At 39.3% G+C, this 16,375-nt stretch overlaps 1 protein-coding gene across 1 annotated transcript in view; it reads right to left on the bottom strand.

Moving 5' to 3' along the window:
- Cep350 (centrosomal protein 350) overlaps window positions 1-16,375 on the bottom strand; it is a 143,785-nt gene that overhangs the window by 104,719 nt on the left and 22,691 nt on the right. The window contains 2 exon segments of the mRNA XM_036201773.1: window positions 829-942; window positions 4,643-4,756. Of these exon segments, the coding sequence (XP_036057666.1) occupies window positions 829-942; window positions 4,643-4,756 (228 nt within the window).

The raw sequence follows: 16,375 nt of genomic DNA, 5'->3' as shown, positions 1-16,375 counted from the left end.
GAAATAGAAATCTCTCATTTCCCTAGTTTGATCTACTTTTGTCTAGCTTCACCACCACTGGCAAGAACACTGGAATTCTGATGTGTATCTGATGTGTAAAGGCAATCATGACCAATCCCCTTGTAAAAAAAATCCTCAGAAAAAAATTACTATTTTAATTTGGTGTGTTTCTATTGAAAGATACTAGAAAAACCTTTTTGAGGTGATAGATGTATTCACTATCTTGAACTTAGGGTGAATCCAATATTAATCTTCACTGTAAATAAGATAGGCCTTACAATCACGGAGGAACCACACCTCTGGTTATGCGATGAGGGTATTCCAGAACAGTTTAGCAGAGGAAGGAAGCCTCGTCCTGGCTGCAAATGGCACTACTCTTTGAAGAGAAGGTCCCAGACTGAATAGAAAGGAGAGGGTGAACTAAGCTGCAGCTTTTGTCTCTCTCTGCTTCCTGACTGAGGATAAACATGGCCATCCACCTCCTGCTCTGGCCACTGCCTTCCCTGCCATGGTAAACTGCACCCCAAAACTGTGAGCCAAAATAAGCCCTTCCTTCCTTTAGCAGGCTTTGTTGGGAATGTTTTCACAGCAGCACTAATACAGTAAACAAATGATTTCAGAGATGTATACATATAAGAAAGCTTTCAAATTGTATATTCTAAATACGGACAGTTAATGTTGTCGACCATACCTCAACAAATATGACATATATGACAGGCTGAATTTTCACACGTTCCTAACAATGAGAACATCTGGTAACATTTCTCTCTCTCTAGATTCCAGGTCCATACCTCCAGCTTCAAACTGAACAAGATACTGAAAACCAACCTGCTCTGCACTCTGCACTTGACAGCTGTGTCACTTTTTGGACTTTTCGCACTGGCTTGACCACTTTCTTCTCTTTACTCCTTTCAGCAGGCTTTTCTTTCACAGAGATCTCGTCTGAAATGCATGAACATTGACAGCCGTCATTAAGGCTCCCATTCAGCACCTACCTTCTCAATGAAGAAACACTGCAGTCCTCCTTTCTCAGTTCTGTTACCCAAGGTCAACTGCCATTTGAAAACATTAAGTGGAAATTTCCAAACATAAACAATTCATGTTATAAATTGTGCATCATTCTGAATAACATGCTGATCTCTCTTGCTATCTAGCTCCAGCCAGCCAGACTGGGTCATGCCTTTGTCTAGAGTGTCCACACCTATAGGCTTCCCACCTATCAGACACAAAGTAACCATCTGTGCTGTTAAACTAGCTCTCCAGTGACATCATGGAGAGAGCTTGTATTCAAGTAAACTCTATTTGTAAGGTCCCAGAGCTCAAGAACGGTGATGCCAGCAGGAAGGTTACACCAGAAAGAAGCTATACAGTACAGCTGGTTCAGTGAAGGTCACACTTGCCAACTTAGTGAAAACAAAACAAAAAACTGTACGATGAGTTTGATAAGATCTACAGTAACTTCATCTTTTATACCTAACTTATAAAGTATAAATTAAGTGCTATAACAAGTATGTATAAGAAAAACAAAGTAAGAGCCAGGCAGTGGTGGTGCACATCTTTAATCCCAGCACTCAGGAGGCAGAGGCAGGCGGATCTCAATAGGATTCCTCACACTTCAGTTTCAAGCATCCTTTGATGGTCGTAGAAGGATGAGAGAAAAGCCTTCACTGGGGCTACACCTATGACCTACAAACTATCAACATCAAGGACTCCCCAGAAAGATTTGAAGATCACCACTACCCCATTGTAAGATACCAATTCTTTTTTTTTTGTTATTATTTTCTCTTTTTCAGAAAACTTGTGAGAAATCCTCCTCATTTCCATAAATGAGTCATGCTTTCAAATCATTGCATGTTTAAAATTTCAGTGAGCATTTTCTTAGATTCCCTCTTTATTTAAATTTTCCAACATAAAACGTTACAAAATGTAAATATACTAACCACAGACATTCTAAATTACAGATATGAACAGTGTAATTTACAATACACACAGAGCTCTGCTTTATAAGCAGAGCAGAAATTCTTTGAGGCTCTAAGGAGAAACAAACAGAATTCAAGACTGAGAAGGAGTCTGGTGTGAAAGCAATGGACAAAGAGAACAGGAGGAACCCGGGCTGGAGATACAAATGGGAGCCAAGGAGGTGAAAGGTTCTCCAGGCTTTCATGCTTTACTCCTCAGGAAAATGGGGAGTTTGTAGAACACTCTGAACAGAGTGACACAATTTAAACATGACTTTAACAAGCTTACTCTGACAGCTGTGTTGAGAACAGACTCCCTGGAAGAGGTAGCAGTCAGAAACCAGTTAAGAGAGTAGTTGGGAACTCGGGCAGCAGACGATGGTGCCTTAATGCAGGTACTAGTAACCAAGGTGGTGAAGGTGGTTATGCCATAGATATAATTTAGACAATAGAATAGGAACTGTGAAAGAGATGGAGGAGACGTGAAAAGACTACTGAAGATGTGGTCTGAACAAGAGTAGCTGATCTAGAGTGACAAGTGGAGTAGCAAGGTTGAGGGATGTGTCACAACCACATTGAGTAATCCCAACTTTAGACATTAAGCTTGAGATCTCTGTAACACATTCAAGGGAGGAGTACAGTTAGCAGGCTGATAAGAGTTTGAATTCAGGAAGAAGGTCTCAACCAGACACACTGATATGAAGACGACAAATCAGAGACTATTAGTATAAGGAACGTTGTGGCAGCTTTGCTCTCAACAGAAGGAAACAGGGCAGTCACTGGAGAAAAAGCCAGAAGTACTCTATCATGATGACTGTTATGATATAATGTGTTAAACAGTGTGTTAATAAGCACGACTACCCAGAGAAGGAAAGTCTGATACAAAAGAATGAAAGCAAGATGGGGTGATAGACTTACACACACAAGGGCAAAAGTAACAAAAACACAGGTAGAGATAGACAGGTTGGTTTACCCACCATTTAAAGAGAAGGGCAGAGTATAACAGAATAACCGCTTTCACAGTCCCTGGCACATTCTACCAGGCTATGACACTGTCCCATGATGTGTAGTTATGGTCACTTTAAAATGAGGACACAGCCGGGCGGTGGTGGCGCACGCCTTTAATCCCAGCACTCGAGAGGCAAAGGCAGGTGGATCTCTATGAGTTCGAGGCCAGCCTGGTCTACCAAGCGAGGAAAGGTGCAAAGCTACACAGAGAAACCCTGTCTCGAAAAACCAAAAAAAAAAATAAAATAAAATAAAAAACAAAATGAGGACGCCAAGGATGAAAGGTTATGTAGCACCTCATAGATATAGCTAATAAACAGCAAAGCCAGAATGTAGAACCCTTAAGTTGACTCTAAAATATTTGTTTATAACTACTACATTATATTGCGGTGGGTATGTGTTCCCTGAAACATTGTGTGTTCCCCGAAATAAACTTATCTGGGGTCAGAGAGCAGGACGACCACAATATTAAACAAGAGAATAGGTAGTGGTAGCATACGCCTTTAATCCTAGCATTCCAGAGACAGAAATACCGGGATCTCTGAGTTCAAGGCCACTTTAGAAACAGCTAGGCATGGTGACACAGCCTTTAATTCCAGAAATCCAGCCTTTAACCCCAGGGAGTGATAGTAGAAAGCAGAAAGGTATATAAGGCCTGAGGACCAGGAACTAGGTTGGTTAAGCATTTGGCTGGTTTAGCGTTCAGGCTTTGAAGCAGCAGTTCAGCTGAGAGCCATAGGGATGAGGACACAGATGCTTGCAGTCTGAGGAAACAAGACCAGCTGAGGAACTGGCGAGGTGAGGAAACTGTGGCCTGTTCTGCTTCTCTGATCTTCCAGCATTCACCCCAATAACTGGCCTCAGGTTTGATTTTATTAATAAGACCTGTTAAGATTCATGCTATATTATATGTTCTCTCCACATGAAAAAGTATTCTAAACACAGTGTTTAACAAAATGAAGAAAACAGAACCGGATGCCTAATGCCACAAAAAAGATTAGCAAAATCTTTATGGGGGCTTCCTAGAAAGCTGTCAGGTCTCAGAATTACACAGAGGTGATTTTGAATCTTGACTTTAATTCTTTATGTAATCCTGGAAAAAAAACTCTTTCAGCTTTCAATTCCTCTGTTAAAAATTTTAAAAAATAATGTATATATACACACACATACACATACAAGATTTTAAGCACCAGCATCTTGCTCAGTGCCTAATTAGATGCTCAGAAAGTGGCAACATTACTATTCTCTTCTTCTGTTTCTTCCAGTCATCCCCAGGTTCCTTTTAGTTATAATTCTCTAACATGTATTCCTGTAACACTTATTTTGATTTCTGCATATGCTGACTAAAATTACTGGCCACTTTAAAGACCTCTGAGGCTTCAGAGAAGTATGCCACAACTAAACTTTGTTTCCTTAATATCAGTCTGTCCTGACTTTAAAAGTCCCCCAGTCTAAAAGTAGCCTGGTTTCTGTGTCATTAGCCATGGGGGCTAATTTTAACCCTGGAGGAGAGCCAAGAGGCTGAGAGAGTCTCGTGACTTAAACCAGTACTACTCTAATAGACTATACACTTAGAAAGGGGCAACATCTCAAGTTCAGTGAGAGTTTCATATTTAATACTGTATGTTATGGCATGCATGATAAAATAAGCAAGATATAGGAAGCTCTGCTCTCACCTGCAAACTGAAGTGCTAAGTCTCGGTACAGCTCTCTACTCATGCTTTGAAACTCAGCCTCTTGCCACACTTTTCCATCGGGTGTGCGAATCTTGGTCTCTGAAGGGTTGAAACCTGATACACACCAACAGAAGATGCTTTAAAAGACTGGTTATATTTTTAAGCCAGGCATAATTAAAATAACATAAAATTCACTCTGTACAATTTTTTCACATTTATTTATTTGGGGGTTAGGAACATCCCTGTCAGGGCATGAATGTGGAGATAAGAGGGCAAGAAGCTGTTTCTCTCCTTCCACCTTATGGATCCTGAGGACCACTCTCAGGTCATCAAGTTAATGAACCATCTCACCAATTCTAAAATTCACTCCTAAGTATAAGTAGGTATCTTAAAATCTATTCTAGGTTTCATAACTACCACTATTATCTAACATCACTGAGAAAAGAAAATCTGTCCCTTCTATCAGTCACTACCCCTAAGACCTGTCTACCTCTGCCAACTACTCATCTACTTTCTATCTTGATGGATTTGCCTAGTTTAGATATTTCATATGAATGGAATCATTCAACACATGGTCATTTATGTTTAGTCTGTTTGACTTGTAATTTTTCAAAGCTCTAACATCATATATCATGACTTTTTAGTGTCAACTGATACTTTAATAGACAAGACATTTTACTTATCCATATACTGGCTAATAGTCACATGGGCTGTTTATGTTTTTCTATTAGCAATAATGCTGCTATAAACATTCTTGTACAAGTTTTGTGGAAATGTTTTCAATGGGTATTATATGTAGGAATCAATTGCTGGGTCATGGTAATGTAAGAATTACTAAATTATTTTCTAATGGAGTAGCACCATTCTGTATTTTCATCAGAAGTACACACAGGTTTTAAGGACTCCATATTCTTGTTGATACTATCGTCTGTCTTTGTCATTAAAACCACTCTAATGGATCTATAAAATAGCATATTACTGTGGTCTGATTTGTGTTTCTGTGATGATTAATGTCATAATTTCTATAATATGTAATTAACTTTATATTTTTTAAAAGAGGAATGCATAATTGCTACTATATAATATACTGACGAATACCAGTTGGAAAAAAGCAGGCTTCAATGAGATAAAACAGTGTATATTCAAAGAGACTAGAAATGGAGACTCAAAAAAATTAAATAATACAAGAATGTCAACCACTAGAAGTGTGTCTAAACTATACCATATGCATATTTAAGAACAATAAGTATACACCAATTTAAAAAGCATCGATCAAAATTGTGGGTTTCAGTGCCACAAACTACCCTTTCTCAGGGTAAGAGACAAAAAATATTGCCTTTTATCTTTGATAATAGACATTGCTTATTATTATCTATTTCTGCCTCTATATGAACAAATGAATAAGCTGCTATTCATACTGGTAAAATGGCCTCAAAGTAACACATTGTCAGTGTCTTAAGAAACATTTACATATGTGCTACTTGCTAGAAATCAGCATCCTGATTTTTCTCTCCAAATCTATCACTTCTCATTTGCCAGTGCCTTTAATCCCAGCAAAGGCAGACAGATATCTGTGAGTTTGAAGCCAGTGTGATCTACAGAGCTAGTTCCTAGACAGCTGGGACTACACAAAGAAACCCTGTCTCCAAAAAAAAAAAAAAAAAAGAAGAAGAAGAAGAAGAAGAAGAAGGAAGAAAGGAAGGAAGGAAGGGAAGGAAGAGGAGGAAAGAAAAGAGAGGGAGAAGAGAGAAGAAAAAATATTTCTCAGTGAGTTCAGGTCAGTCTGGTCTACATATAGTTCCAGGGCTACATAGTGAGACCCTGTCTTAAAAAATATATATACTGAAATCTGAGTGTTTATTTTTGTAAAATAATAAAATAATGTGGATAATAACCAAAGTAATATAGAGATATCCTGGAGTTTTGTTTCGTTGAATACAGTCTGATTATATAGCCCATGTTGGTTTATAACCTGTGATTCTCCTGCCTCAGTACCCCAAGTGCTGACATTACAGCATGCACTGCCATGATCAGCTCTAGGACTGTCCTACTTACCAAGAAACTGGGAGTCAATAAATACTTGTAGAATTTAATCAATGTGAACAATAAGCTAGAGTCACACTTGGTACAAGCACTTTACAGATATTGAACGTAGAGGCAGAATATGCCTGAGAGCTCAGGACCAGAAGTGTTTCCAATGTGGGGATCATTTTGGATTTGGGGATATGTGCACATACAGGTGTGACACAGCCTAAATGTGTGCATTCTTTGCACATATGGGCTGAACGTAAATGTATGCATATTTTAACAACAGTGTGCACTAAACAAGGTTTGCATATATTGAACATCAGAAAACAAAGGTATCAGTCACTATTTCTGCACCCTTGTGACCAATCTATGGCTGTTTGACATTAACATCATTCCTGACTGAAATGTTACCTAACAGCAATCATTTTCTTCCTTATTCCCACATCATCACCTAACAGTGAAGAATGTTGCACACCACAAACACAGAGGCAAACTCACTCTAAGTATCACTAGAATTCAGCTGCTTTAAACAACAGAACCAGTAAACCGGATAGCAGCTTTCAGTACATGTACAATGCTGTGTCTGGACTGAAGAAGTTCCCAAAAACTGCATTTCCTTTCTGGTTAGAAGAATTTCTGAACCCAAGAGCAGCTCAACCAGGGCAACAGATAGGCCGAGGGCCGACCCACACCTCTTCTCCTGCTCCTGAGATCCAATGCCCCAGTCTCATCCCTAGCTCTGTAGCAGGAAACTTGCTATGGCTTCCAGTTCCTCTCTGACCCTATCCCCTGTGGATCACGGGGATCCTCTGTCCCAGTCTTCCTTCCCAACCCATCCCAGTATCCCAGCCTCCAACACTAGCAGGCCTTCCCTGGGGACGCACCAGCTGAGCAGGCCCGGGAAACAGGTGAAGCGCACTGAAGACCTTTACCACTCCTCCCTCTCCGTTAAACCCAATCCCCAGTCTCATCCCTATCTCTGCAACAGATACCTGCTGCAGGCTTCCTTCCCCTCTGCGCTATCTCCCTCCAGTGGATCCCACAGACCTTCCCCTCCTAACCTCCCTCTCCCCCCCTGCTGCTTTATTGCAGGCACTCCCTGCTAACCCAGCCCACTCCTGCCAGGGAAGCAGGTGGGCTGCCTGTAGCTCTTCCCTCTCCTGTTCTTTAGATCTAATCCCCAGTGCTATAGCAAACCCTCTGGGGTGGCCTCTCTTCACTATCTCCCCCATTCCAAGGAGACAAAATAAGCAGACACTGGTTAAACACTCCACTCTGCTTCCTCCTGTGAACCCCTTCAAACCCCTAGCCTACCGCGACTCCTAAGGATCAGCTTCCAATACCCAGAAATACATTTTACTTGGAAACCCAGTGGCCACAACTATCAGGTCCAAAGAAAATTTCCTACCAGGCAACACACAGACATCATACTCTCAAAAAATCCAGAAAAGAAACAAAAACCAAGGAACAAAAGAGGCACCCAACAAAGACAAATCCAGAAATCAGCACCTAGACCTATAGCAACCCCAATCCCAGATGCCGAGACTCAAGTGTAAGGACACAATCAACAAACGCTCCGGACAACAGGTCTCCACTAGAGCCCACAGCAGGCTCTGAATATTCCAACATAGCTGAAGCACAAGAAAAAGACCTTAAACCACCTAAATGGAGATGACAGAGTCCTTAAAGAGGAAATTAATACATCCTTTAAAGAAATCCAGAAAACACAAATAAGGAAAGGCAATGAATAAAACTGCTCAAACTGAAGAAAACCCAAACTGAGGGAATTCTGAAAATTAAAAAAAAAAAAAATTAGGAATACAAACAGGAACTACAGAGACAAGCTCCACCAACAGAATACAAGAGATGGAAGAGAGAATCTTAGGTGTTAAAGATACAATAGAAGAATATGGTAGGAGAAATGGATACATTGGTCAAAGAAAAAGTTTAATCTAAAAAAACGCCAAACACAAAACATCCAGGAAATCTGGGATAATGTGAAAAGACCAAATCTGAAAAGAACATGAATAGAAGAAGGAAAAGAATCCCAGCTCAAAGGCCACAAAATAATTTCAACAAAATCATAGAAAAACTTTTCCTTACCTAAAGGAGGAGGTGCCTACAAAGGCTTACAGAAGCTGACAGAACACCAAATTCAGGACCAGAAAAGAAAGTCCCCTCACCACATAATAATCAAAACACTAAACATACAGGACAAAAAAAAAGGATATTAAAATCTGCAAGGGAGAAAGACCAAGAAACATATAAAAGCAGACATACTAGAATTACATCTGACTTCTCAATGGAGACTCCAAAGCCAGCAGGACCTGGACAGATGTGCGCAGATTCTAAGGGACCACAGATGCCAGTCCCTGACTACTATACCCAGCAAAACTATGATGGATCACCATAGATGGAGAAAATAAGATATTCTGTGAGAAAGGCAAATTTAAACAATATCTATCTACAAATGCAGCCCTACAGAAGGTGCTAGGAAAATTCCAGCCCATGCAGTTTAACTCATAAAAACACAGGTAATATAATCTCAGACCACCAAAATCAAAAGAAGGGAAGTGTATGTACACACACACACACCACCACCACCACCACCACCACCACCACCACCACTGCCACAACAACAACAAAATAACAGGAATCAACAAACACTGCTCATTGATATCTCTCAATGTCAGTGGTCTCAATTCCCCAATGAAAAGTTAAGACTAGGGGAACTGGGGTTGGTATGTAAAATGAAAAAAATTTTAATAAATAAATATATTTTTTAAAAAAGAAAGAAAGAAAAGTTAAGACCAACAGAATGAATTCAAAAACATAATCTATCCTTCTGCTGCATCCAAGAAATATACCTAAACATCAAGGATAGACATTACCTCAGGGTAAAGGCTTGAAAAAAGATATTCTAAGCAAATGAACCTAAGAAGCAAGGTGGTGTAGCCATTTTAATATCTTACAAAATAGACTTCAAACCAAAACTAATCAAAAGAGATAGTGAAGAACTCATCAAAAGAAAAATCCACCAAAATGACATTTCAATTCTTAGCATCTATGCCCCAAACACAAGGTCACCCAAATACATAAAAGAAACACTACTACAGCTTAAATCACATACTGACCCTCACACACTAATAGTGGGAGACTTCAATATCCCACTCTTCCCCATGGACAGGTCATCAAAACAAAAACTAAATAGAAATACTGGCGCTAAGAGACATTATAAAACAAATGGACCTAACAGATATTTACAGAACATTTCACCCAAACACAAAAGAATGCACCTTCTTCTCTGTACCTCATGGAACTTTTTCCAAAATTGACCACATCCTTGGACATAAATCAAGTATCAATAGATGCAAGAAAACTGAAATAACTGCCTGCACCCTGTCAGACCACCAGAGAGTGAAGCTGGATATTAACAACAGAAACAACAAACAGAAAGCTTACAAGCTCACTGAAACTGAATGACTCTCTACTGAATGAAAAAATTAGTAAAGACAGAAATAATGAAATTAAAAACTTTCTAAAATTGAATAAAAATGATCACAAAGCATACTCAAACTTTTGGGACACAACAAAAGTAGTTCTAAGGGGCAAGATCATAGCACTAAGTACCTACATTAAAAACACACACACACACACACACACACACAACCCTGGAGCAATTTCATACTAGCAACTTAACACACACCTAAACACTCTAGAACAAAAAGAAGCAATCACACTGAAGAGTAGACAGCAAGAAATAATCAAACTGAGAGCTGAAATCAATAAAATAGAAACAGAACAATACAAAGAATCAATGAAACAGAGAGTTGATTCTTAGAGAAAAACAAGATAAACAAGCACTTATTCAAAACTAACTAAAAGGTGGGCAGAGAACATCCAAATTAGCAGAGGGGGACATAACAACAAACACTGAGGATAAGGACATACTTTAGAAACCAATTACTCGCTGGAGAGGTGGCTCAGCAGTTAAGAGCCCTGACTGATGTTCCAGAGGACCCAGGTTCAATACCCTGGCCATCTGGTTTCTGATCACACAAGGGGTTTAAAAAAAATGGATAATTTTCTAGATAGGTACTACCTTTGGTTAGAGTTAAATCAAAATCAGATAAGCAATTTAAACAGACCTAGAACCACTAGTGAAACAGAAGTAATCATTAAAAGTCTCCCAACCGGGGGAAAAAAAAAAAAAAAAAAAAAAAAAAGCTCAGGGCCAGATGGTTTTTTAGTGCAGAATTCTATCAGACTTCCAAGAAGAGTTAATACCAATACTCCTCAATTCATTCCACAAAATGGAAACAGAAGGCACAGTGCCCAAATAGTTTTACAAGGCTACAGCTACCCTGACACCCAACCACATAATGACCCAACAAAGAAAGAGAATTACAGACCAATTTCTCTTATGAACCTAGATGCAAAAATACTCAATAAATACTTGCAAACCAAATCCAAGAACACATCAAAAAGATCACCCACCCATAAAGTAGGCTTCATCCCAGAGATGCGGGGATGGTTTAATATTATGAATCAATAAATGTAATCTACCATATAAACAAACTGAAAGAAAAAAAAATGATCATTTCATTAGATGCAGAAAAAGCCTTTGACAAAAATCCAACCCTTCATGATAAAAGTTCTTGGAGAGAATAGGGATATAAAAAACATCCTAACCATAATGAAAGCAGTTTACAGCAAGCCTATAGCCAACATCAACTTTAAATAGAGAGAAACACAAAACTCAAAGCAATTTCACTAAAATCAGGAACAAGACAGGGTTGTCCAGTCTCTCCATACTTATCTAATATAGTACTTAAAGTCTTAGCTAGTGAAATAAGACAACTGAAGATCAATAGAATACAAATTGGAAAGGAAGAAGTCAAAGTATTGCTATTTATAGATGATATGATGTATACATAAGTGACCCTAAACTTACCATGAAGGAACTTCTATAGCAAAGTAGCTGGATACAAGATTAACTCACAAAAATCAGTAGCCTTACTATATACAAATGGCAAATGGACTGAGAAAGAAATAAAGAAAACAATACCTTCCACAATGGCTTCAAATAATATAAAATATTGTGGGGTAACTCTGACCAACCAAGAGAAAGACTTGTATGATAACAACTTCTTTGGAAGTCTTTAAAGAAAGAAACTGGAGAAGATAGGGGAAAGATCTCCCATACTCATGAATCAGTAGGATTAACATAGTAAAAATGGCCATCCTACCAAAAGCAATCTACAGATTCAATGCAATCCCCATCAAAAATTCAACACAATTCTTCATAGACCTTGAAAGGACAATTCTCAACTTCATATGGAAACACAAAAATCCAGGGTAGCTAAAATAATCCTGACCAATAAAAAACAACAACAACAAAAAAAAAAAAAAAACTGCTAGAAATATCACCATCCCTGATTTCAAGCTGTACTACAGAGCTACAGTAATAAAAACTAGATGGTATTGGCATAAAAACAAACATGTTGATCAAGGGAATCAAACTGAAGACCCAAATATAAAGCCCCACACTCCTATGGGGACACTCAGGTTTGATAAAGAAGCCAGAAATACACACTAGGAAAAAAAAAAAAAAGACTGCATCTTCAGCAAATGGAAGCTGGTCAAACTAGATGTCAGCATGTAGAAGAACACAAATAGATCCATATCTATCACCCTGCACAAAAACTCAACTAACTCCAAATGGATCAAAGACCTCAACATAAAACTCAATACACTGAGCCTGACAGAAGAGAAAGTGGGGAATGGCCTTGAACTCATTGGCACAGGGAAGACTTCCTGAATAGAACACTGATAGCATGGACACTAAGATCAACAATTAATAAATGGGACCTCATGAAACTAAAAAGCTTCTATAAAGCAAAGGACATGATCATTTGGACAAAGCAGCAGCCTACAGAATGGGAAAAGGTTTTTGCAACTCCACATCCAATAGATGACTAATATCCAAAATACATAAAGAACTGAAGAAAACTAGATGTCAAAAAATCAAATAATCCAATTTAAAAATGGAGTACATATCTAGACTGAGAATTCTCAGTAGAGGAAACTCAAATGGCTGAGAAATGTTCAACATCCTTAGCCATCAGGGAAATGGAAATCAAAACTACTTTGAGATTCCATCTTATACCTGTTAGAATGACTAAGATCAATAACACAAGTTATAGCTCATGCTGGCGAGGGTATGATGCAAAGGGAACACTCTTTCACTGTTGGTGGGAGTGCAAACTTGTATAGCCACTATGGAAATCAGTTTGGCAGTTTTTCAGAAAGTTGAAAATAGATCTGCCTCAAGATCCAGCTATACCACTCTTGGGCACACACTCAAAGGACTTTTCATCCTACCACGAGGACACTTGCTCAACCATGCTCATTGTTGCTCTATTCATAATAGTTATAATATGTCCCTCAACAGTAGACTAGATTAAGAAAATGTGGTACATTAACACAATGAAGTATTAATCAACTGTTTAAAAAAATGACATCATGAAATTTGTAGGCAAATAGAACTAGAAAAAGTCATCCTGTGTGAGGTAACCTAGACCCAGAAAGATAAATATGGTATATATTCACTTATATGTGAATATTAGCAATGAAATAAATGATCACCAATCTACTATCTGTAGACCCAGAAAGGTTATGTATTGAGAAAAGGACTAGGAGATACATGGATCTCTCTGGGAGAATAGATTTTACAGGTGTACTGGGGCAGGTGGGAACAGGAACTGGAAGATCAAGTTGGAAAGAGAAGAGGAGAAAGGGTTGAGAAAGGGAATTCAGGGAGAGGCAGCTAGAATTGAGGGGCCAGCTAGAATTGAGGGGCATTTGAGGGATAATATGAAAACCTAGAGCAGTAGAAACTTCCTAAAATCTATGAATGTCCTAAAATCCTAAAATCTTAATGAGGTCTCCTAATAATGAGGGAGACAGGGTCCCAACTGCCCATCTCTTGTCACCAAACAGGGCTTCCAGTGCTGGGACTGTATTGTATCCATTTGAATTTCTGGCCAATGGGGGGTCCCATGGAAATCCCCAAACAACCCAGACTGTTGCTAAGGCAATGGGTTGCTCTTGCAAATGGACAGCAGGGCCCTGTTACTAAGGACAACACCCACACAACTTACTGAACAAGGAAAAGTCAAGCTGGTGCCTACATGGAGCCTTCACCCTTGCATTCTAGTGTCTTTGGTGTGCCGCAGGCTACCAAAGAGAGCTATAAACACCAACCCAGCCACAAAACCTTTGACTTACACTCTGTCATGCCTGCAAGGTATGCTAGAGCAGCAATAACACAAAACTTCTGGGAGTAGCCAACCAATGTCTGATTTGACTTAAGGCTCACTCCATGAGATGGAAATCATACCCAACACTGCTTGGGTGACCAAGAACCAGAGACTAGATAGCCCAGAGACCTAGGGTAAAACCAAACTCTACTGGTCTTTAAAAAAAAAAAAAGGTATCAATAAAATGACTTCTAATGATATTCTGTTATTCTCACAGATCAGTGCCTTATTCAGTCATCAGAGAAGATTCTTCCTGAAGTAGAGGGGACCAGATGCAGAGACCCACAGCTAGACATTACTGGGACAGAGTCCTTGGGGGACAAAGCTCTATACTGGATGTCTCCATCAAATCCTTTCCCTCAGAGCTCAGGGAACCCCACAGAAGAGGAGGCAGAAAGAGTGTGAGAACCAGAGGAGATGGATGACACCAGGAGAACAAGTCCCTCTGAATCAATTCCTCAAGGCACCAGGTGTCTCCCCCCCCATATATATATATATCTGTCTGTCTGTCTGTCTGTCTGTCTGTCTTTCAGCTTAGTATTTTTATGGGACTCAGGAGTCTATGAACAAGTGGGTCTCTGATTCTTGTGCCTGACCTTGGGCTTATTTCCTTCTGTTGGGTTGCCTTGTCTAGCCTCCAGGTGATGGATTTTGTCTTATCTTATGTTGTCATCTTTGGTTGTCGTCTCTTAGTAGCCTGTTCTTCTCTAGTAAGAGACAGAAAGGAGTGGATCCGGAAGGAAGGAGAGATGAGGAAGAACTTGGAGGAGGGGAAACTGCAGTCAGGATATGCTGTATGAGGAAAGAATCTATTTTCAATAAGGGGGGGGGGGTTACGAAAAGAAAGAGGTTGTGGGGAAGAGAAGAAATTCCAGAGGCAGTTGGAGGACTAGGAAATAGATTTGCTAGTGATGGCTTTTGAATGTTTCCTCTACAATTACTGACCTCATTTGCAAGCTTTTGTCTTAGAAGTTGCTCTTCGATTTTATAAACCAAGATGACTCTTTTTCTGTCGTGAATACGCACTGCTTGAAGTCCTTCAGCTAATCATGTTCCCTCTGTCACCTGCAGGCATCTTTTCTAGTGTTAACACTGTCACCATCACCACCACCATATCACCTTGGTTCAGAACCACTTCAGTTTTTTACCGCTGGTCAACAAACTGCAGCCTCATTATCAATATAGTAATTCCCCTAAACCTAAAGGCATGTTTCACATATGTAAGGCCAGAAATCTTGTTTCTTTTTTCACTTGACAGAAATTGACCACCTTATTATAACTGAACACAGAATTGCAGGCCAGAAGTTTATGTCAGACATATTCATCTGTGACCTCAGCCTTTTCAACCAATGGTAAAAGAACACACAGCATCTTCAGAACGTGCACTCATTTTGTTAAATTCATGTAGAAACCCTTCTACACCTGCATCTGTTTCCCCACTGTTAACATGCTTTCAACAAAGTGTTTTTAGGTCTGAGATGGCTCCACAGGTAAAGGCATTCGCTTCCCAAACCTGAAAACCTGAGTTTGATTCCCAGGACCCGCATGGTGAAAGGAGAGAACCAAGTCCAACAATTTGTCCTCTGACCTGGACACACACGTTGTGACATGTGTATGCCAACAAATGCATATACAAACACAATTAAATAAATGTTTAAAAATAATTTTGAAAAAAGAAAGCCAATACTCTTCACCAATATAAGGAAATCCTGAACACAAGGCTTAATTAAATAAAAGTACACTTTAGGGATACATTGCATAAATATTATATTGGTTTGGGGGGACTGTTTTGTTTTTGGTTTCTCTATGCTGCTGAGGACTAAACCTAAAGCCTTACAAACAGTAGGTAAGTGTTCTACCATTTGCTACACGTTCTGCAAGCCCACCCATAATATTCTAATAGGAATTTCTGCTGGAAGGTGAGCAGAACAATTGTCAAGGGCTAACAAAATCCTGTCATTATTCAGATCAGCTCCCTAACAGTGAGTGTGAGCTGCCAACACCTGTGCCAGTGAAACCAACTTAAAAATCTGTCTATGGTCTAACTTTTGATTAGCACAACAGACTGGTAAGAAATTAACCCCTTTAAAACACAGAAGGTGGGTGCTTTCACTTATCACAGGAAGTTTTACAGCTTATGTGTGCCTGCTGTATTAACACATCTCAGCAGTCATTCTGTCCTGAGCATCCGTAATTCCTTCAGTGACTATCTTCTCAGCTATAGTTAGCATCTTCCTGGGGCAGTATCATAAAAGCAGGAATGTGTCGTGAGTATTTTTGATTTTCATGAGCAACAACTTTGACAAACTAGTCACTGAATTTCTCTCTGGCCTTGAAGTTGCAGATGCCTTTTTACCATGAATCCTAAAATAATAATAATAAT

Source organism: Onychomys torridus, chromosome 11, assembly GCF_903995425.1.
Source record: "Onychomys torridus chromosome 11, mOncTor1.1, whole genome shotgun sequence".
NCBI lineage: Eukaryota > Metazoa > Chordata > Mammalia > Rodentia > Cricetidae > Onychomys > Onychomys torridus.
The sequence above is the reverse complement of the archived record's forward strand: the minus strand, read 5'-3'. Positions and strand labels throughout refer to the sequence as shown.